The 6,843-nt window shown below is 37.8% G+C and overlaps 1 protein-coding gene across 1 annotated transcript in view; it reads right to left on the reverse strand.

Moving 5' to 3' along the window:
* The window catches only part of LOC107662500 (protein unc-13 homolog C), a 113,812-nt gene that overhangs the window by 100,793 nt on the left and 6,176 nt on the right, over window positions 1-6,843 (reverse strand). The window contains exon 5 of the mRNA XM_016452549.1: window positions 47-200. Coding sequence (XP_016308035.1) covers window positions 47-200 — 154 coding nt within the window. The remainder of the gene's footprint in view (window positions 1-46; window positions 201-6,843) is intronic.

Below are 6,843 nucleotides of genomic sequence, written 5' to 3' on the forward strand. Positions count from 1 at the left end.
ATCCATCCATCCATCCATCCATCCATCAGCAGTGAGACTGACAAACCCCAAAGTTGGATGCTGCGAATCGGTCGGAGGCCGAGATGTTAGTGTTTGCCGTTGTTGTGTGAGCGAAGTAGGCATTGATGTTGGCAAGCAGGTTACTCATCACCGCGGGAACGCCGGGACACATGTACTTGGACGAGAGACACGAAAAATGCCTGAAAGAGAGAGAGAAACAGATGTTAGATTCAGTCATAAACACACTGATGTGTGGTTGAACACCCATAACAATGTATATTTCATATCAGATTCCTGTAATTTTACTTCCCCTAAACAACATTAAAACAACAACAAAAAGAGAATAGAAACCGAATACATTTCCTAAATGCCCCATAGACAGCTTTTGTACTGCGCAGAAATATTATAACTGAAAATACTGATAAGGAACATGACTTTGCAAAGCACAAACTGAAAATTACATTTTTTGAACATTTTACCAGGGCATTGTAGCATCCTTATCATATGGAAAAACTATGGACGTGTCACACAAGTAAACAATTATTTGAGATATGCACATATGAAATGAGCTGCACGATCCATCTTATATTGTCAAAATTAACAGACAGTGCAACACAGATCTGTCATGTGTCGAGCCGCAGGGCAATGCAGGAAGTTGGCCAGTAATGTCAGCCACTGTTAGAGGAGATTCATTAAAGAAAGATATGAGAGAGAAAAAGAGATAGGAGAAGAAACAAGAGAGACATAGACTAAAAATAGCAGCAGGCCTGCAGGGCTTACACACACACACACACACACACACACACACAGTGAAATACAGCATCTCACATGTATACTGCACACACACACTTACATATAATACAGTGCTATTTGTTTGTTTTTTACGTTACACTTAAACAAATGGTCCATATAAACACATTTTTCTCTTTCTCCTCTTGTTCTGAATATAAATAATTTACATTGGCTAAATAAAGCAGCAAAAAAACACAAATTCTGGAATGAATTACTGTCAAATGACTCTAATGACAAATGATTCAACTGGATGTTAAGCAGCACACAGACCACAAAACCATTTGTTCAAGATATATATAAAGGAAAAAAATGCTGAAATCATTTTTGGTAGCTGAAATAAAGCTGAAATAAAATAAAAAATAAATATTATTTGAAAAACTTGAAAAAAAAAATAAAATAAAGCAACTAGCTGAAATAAGTACTACAATTACTAAAACTAAAATAAAAATAAATTAAAGCTATATCAAATATTTGGTAAAAAAAAAATGATAGAAGTACATAAAAAACAACTTAAGCTAAAATTAAAATGAAAGATGACATAAAATACACAAAAAGCTATTTCAAAATAAAAACTATAAAAGTATATGAACAATACTAAAATAGCATTGTTTATTGGTGACAGACCACTATAATTCCCAATGATTGAAGCCACACCCACTTAAACAATCAACTGATTGAAGCCATGCCCACTTAAACCAAGCCACTAGGTGCGTTCGACTTGAAGCACTGCTACAGACGGCAGTCAACGAGAGTAGCCGCTTGCAGTCGGGGCGGAGGTGAAAACGGAGCCGTCAAGCCGGACACTTTCTGCTCCCGTCAAGATATATATAAAGGAAAAAATTCTGAAATCATTTTTGGTAGCTGAAATAAAGCTGAAATAAAATAAAAAATAAATATTATTTGAAAAACTTGAAAAATAAAATAAAATAAAGCAACTAGCTGAAATAAGTACTACAATTACTAAAACTAAAATAAAAATAAATTAAAGCTATATCAAATATTTGGTAAAAAAAAAATGATAGAAGTACATAAAAAACAACTTAAGCTAAAATTAAAATGAAAGATGACATAAAATACACAAAAAGCTATTTCAAAATAAAAACTATAAAAGTATATGAACAATACTAAAATAGCATTGTTTATTGGTGACAGACCACTATAATTCCCAATGATTGAAGCCACACCCACTTAAACAATCAACTGATTGAAGCCATGCCCACTTAAACCAAGCCACTAGGTGCGTTCGACTTGAAGCACTGCTACAGACGGCAGTCAACGAGAGTAGCCGCTTGCAGTCGGGGCGGAGGTGAAAACGGAGCCGTCAAGCCGGACACTTTCTGCTCCCGTTAGTGACGCTCGCGCGGTGTCACAGATGAAGTGAATTAAATGGAATATTTGTCAAATACACAGACGTTTCAGAAATGTTTTCATGAGCAACAGAAACACTTTTTATATACTGCTTAATACAGCGCCATCTGTTCAAGAATAAAGTTCAACGTAAATATATACTATTTAAATACTAATAAAGTGGGGGTATATATGCTTTCATGATAAACGTGACTCAATATAACATTGCGACTACAGTAAAAAAGCTTTTAATGTTCTAAAAACACAGATTTATGAGCAGTATTGGATTTGAAGATGTTAGAAACACACGTCATTGTTGTCATGTGGTGAATTTGGCCAATCGTGAAACAGCTGTGTCGTCATCAGCGCTCCTGCAGTCACTCTGAAAAAGCTGCGCCAGCTGAGTCAGCCAGCTGCTCGCGAAATGCTATCGCGGTACTTTGATGCCACACGTTAAAGTGACGTAGCATCGGCGCCGGTTCAAGTCGGACAAAATTTCTAACCGGCATGCACTGCTTCAAGTCAGCCGCCGATCGGTTTGCGCGGCGCCGCATGAAGTCGAATGCACCTATTGACTGAAGCTACGCCCACTTAAGCCAACCCACGGTTTGAAGCCACACCCACTTAAAAACAACCCACTGATTAAAGCCTCACCCACTTAAGCAAACCACAGTTTGAAGCCACACCCACTTAAACCAAGCCACTGACTGAAGCCACACCCACTTAAGCACCCAACAGTTTGAAGCCACACCCACTTAAACCAACCTCCAGCAATGAGCGTTCGGTACTGACCCACTGAATCAGGGGAACTAACCTCAATGATTAGCTGTAGACTTTTTTACACACTCTATACAGAAATCACACAGCACCAGTGATCCATACAGATCAAGTGTTCTGGTGTGATTATGTAAGCCCCACCAACATAAGCCAACCCACAGTTTGAAGCCACGCCCACTTAAACAAACCCACAGTTCGAAGCCACACCCACTTAAACAAACCTACTTATCAAAGCCACGCCCACATAAACCAACCCACAGACTGAAACCACACTTTGACAGCCTCCTCATTCACTTTCCTTGAATTTTTGCTACTAATTGAAACTCCTAGTAAGTCTGTGAGCAGAAACTGTTGGCCGTAATGAAGTGAGACCGTACATTAGTACCTGCAGACATTGATTTGGACCTCATTAGTTCTGATAGCGTGACCTCTGAGCCTAAACGGGCCATCATGACACACAGGGGAATGAAGAATTATTGTGCCTCCAAGTAAAGGTGAAGAGTTATCCATTCTTCTCTCCATATTCCCTCCTCCCGTTTCAGACATGATTGAAAGATGCTGATGGCTAAATCAGGATAAATGATATCTGATGGAGGGTGTTGACTTGCTGTTGCCTGGTAACAGCTTGCTTTCCATTCAGCCTATAACCATTCGCTCTTTCCTCATTTTTAAAATCCTCGTCTTGCTGCTCCAGTGATCCACAGAGCTCCGCTGTAAATCAAAGAAATAAAACTTGCCAGCAAGTATTGACTCGTCTTCTCTCTCTATCTGATGTCCTCTTTAACCTCTGTGCACCTCCCTCCAAAACAGGTCTTAAATTCCCATGCAACGTCAATATCTGTGATATCATCTGGTAATGAGTTACTTCTGAGATCACTGGGAAATTCACAGGATCTGTGTTTTCAGTATGGTTGAAAACGGTGATTGTTGAACGTCTGGGAAGCTTATAAATCTATAGTGACAGAGCACAAGAAACGATATTTTATCAGTTTACAGTTGGAATCGAATGCAATAAAAGAAAAAGACAAAATAATGCAAAAACACTCAATTGTGTCACATCCACTGGTTGCATGCAACAACAAACTAGATTTAGTCTAAGTCATTATTATTTTTGTTTTGTATTTTTGACTAATTCTTCTTCTCAAAAGTACTAAAAGAATAATATAATGGTTAAGGCACCAGAATCATTAAGAGTAAATCAGAATCTGAACCTTATGATTCACATTCCTAAAGACAAGGAACAAATTCAGAACAGAGTTCTGTTGTAATAAATGATACTTGCATAATAAATACATAATAATAAATTACATAATTTATTTTAAAGTAATTTACATAATAAATTACTTTAAAATAAATAAATAAATAAATAAAGCTTGCTGTAATAAGTGATATATCATAAATGTAACCATATCATTTTAAAATAAAATTTAATTTTATAAAAATAAAATAATAAAATAAAATGATTTTCTTAAAGGAAATGAAGACTCATCTTTAATCTTCATCTCCTTCCAGGAAGCTCTCAACAGGCTGGAGCTCATTTGTGATTCATGTTCTGTAAACCTGTGAACCAGCTGATGACTGAAGATTTCACCCTGAAATCATTATCCCCCCTTCAGCAATAAAAAATGCTGAATGGTACAAAATACAGGCTGCATCTCTAATAACATTAGGGACGGGTCACATGACTTTGTTTATGATTACAGGACAGATGAAAGGTCATGGTACAAACGTGAGCATCCACTGGAAGCTTCAGGAAGGAGGATAATTTCCACACATCGTCCAGCAGATTTAAAGATGTGATCACATGCATATGCAACAGATGCACATGCAAAAACCGTTTGCATCAACTTTAGTAGGTTCATTACAATTTCTCATACATAATCACAGCAGAACACTTGATCTGTATGGATCACTGGTGCTGTGTGATTTCCGTATAGAGTGTATAAATAAGTCTGATTCAGCGGGTGAGTACCAAACGCTCATTGCTGGAAGACTATCATTTATTGAATTAATCAATATCCATTATCCTAAAACAGAAAAACAAATCAGCGGATGCTTTAAGAGTCAGAGATCAACCCTGACATCTCTCTGGAACAACAATAAATATTCAGACGCAGGATCTCACCAAGTGCCAAAATGTCTTTGCCAGTTAGCCAGAAACTTTCTTAGAATCTGCAATATTACACGGAACTGATATCAAGCTAATCTGTAAAGAAAGTAAAGTAAATAAATACTGTCTACTAAAGAAATTTTGTCATGATGTGCAATGGAAACTGTAGGATGCCTAAAGTTTTTTTACCCTTCGAAAGTTAGTTTTTCCAGAACGCATATGTGCAATATTCCTCACATTAAGCCAACAAAACAAAAACATGACGAAGAAAATCAAGTGTTCTCACGTGTCAGGTGCATTTTTACAGAAAGTGCAATTACGACCTCATCTTATGATGCAATGACATTAAGACGTGAACAACAGCTAAAGGATCTCATCTAAATGATCTCATGGTTATGAGTGCTGAAAATATATTTTCAATGAAAGAATAATACAAAAATAATGCATTTTTACGGCCAGTAATTTATCTGAATTCACCCACAGTTGGCAGCAGTGGCGAAAAAGTAAATTCTGGCCCCTGCTTTAAAATCTGTTTAAAGTGTGCAAAGCAGGGTGAAGTTATATTGTTTGTATGCAATATGAAATTACAATGTCAAGTTAGAGCTACTTTATGCATTTCAATCATCTAAACCTGAGTAGTCAGCGTTTAGAGGCTCTGCTGAAACATGAGGGGAATAACAGTCAAAGCTGATACACTTTAAGGCTACTTACAACAGCCAAAGAGATCAATTTTTATTTTCTGCTCAAATCTGTCCTTTTTGTGAGGTCACATGACCTGTAAAATGCAGCTGTTACGTCCTCCGGACAGAAGTGCTTTTATTGTTCATCCTGATTGTTCAATGTGCAGAGATGTTCTGTGTATTGTGCCATTTCCTGTCTCTCTCTCTCTCTCTCTCTCTCTCTCTCTCTCTCTCTCTCTTTTCCATTTTCCCCTGCGCAGTGTTGATTGGACGCAGCTGCAGCTGATTATGTGGATGAGCGAGAGTGGTTAAAAGCTGAGAAGGAAGAGGAGAATGGAAGAGCACTGAGCCTGAGCGTTGGGGAGCGCTGAGCCTGAACATTAGTGGGGCGTACTGAGTACGAGCGGACGCGAGCATTGTATGCATTGAGCGCGAGCAGAGCAGGGTGAGAGCGCGTGTGGAAAGCAGCGCGTTGAGTCCCGCAGTGTTGGTCGTTGCCGTTACTGCCCTCCGTCTCCTGCCCCAGTCATCAACGCATCGGTGGTATTGTGGTGGCTGACGGGTTGCTGTCATTCTAAGTGAGAGTCTTTTGTGCCGGTGTTATTAATTTATGTTTGTTTCAGAAGCCGTAGGGAGGAGGTTGCCATTTACTTTATGATCCCTTGTTATCTCCTGTTTATTGACAGCTAGGGAGTAAGGGGAGAGTATTGTATTTTGTTTGGGTTTTGATTTGTTAGGTAAGTTACTGTCTAATTAATGTTTTAGTTAGTTCTTCTTTTGTTTGTTATTTTGGCCTTGACCCCTCCTGAAGATTCACGCTTCTTGTTATGTTACTTTGTGAATTAAAAACGTATTATTGAATATACTCTCGCTCCGTTGTGTTTCTGTGTGTGAGCTGGGACAGGAGAGGGGCGGGTATTGTTGCTTAATTATCTTTATTGTTAATGATTTGTTCGGTATCCCCAACCCTAGATTGGGGAGAACGTAACACAGCCCATATCAAACTGTGGTCTGAACATGAGAGGTAAATAAATAATCAAAAGTTTGGATTCTGTAAGAGTTTTTTTTTTTTTTTTTTTAAAAATAATTCATAATATTTGTTAAAATGTTAAATATTAATTTTTTAAAATAAGCTTT

Source organism: Sinocyclocheilus anshuiensis, unplaced genomic scaffold (genome assembly GCF_001515605.1).
Source record: "Sinocyclocheilus anshuiensis isolate Anshui unplaced genomic scaffold, SAMN03320099.WGS_v1.1 scaffold1104, whole genome shotgun sequence".
Lineage (NCBI taxonomy): Eukaryota > Metazoa > Chordata > Actinopteri > Cypriniformes > Cyprinidae > Sinocyclocheilus > Sinocyclocheilus anshuiensis.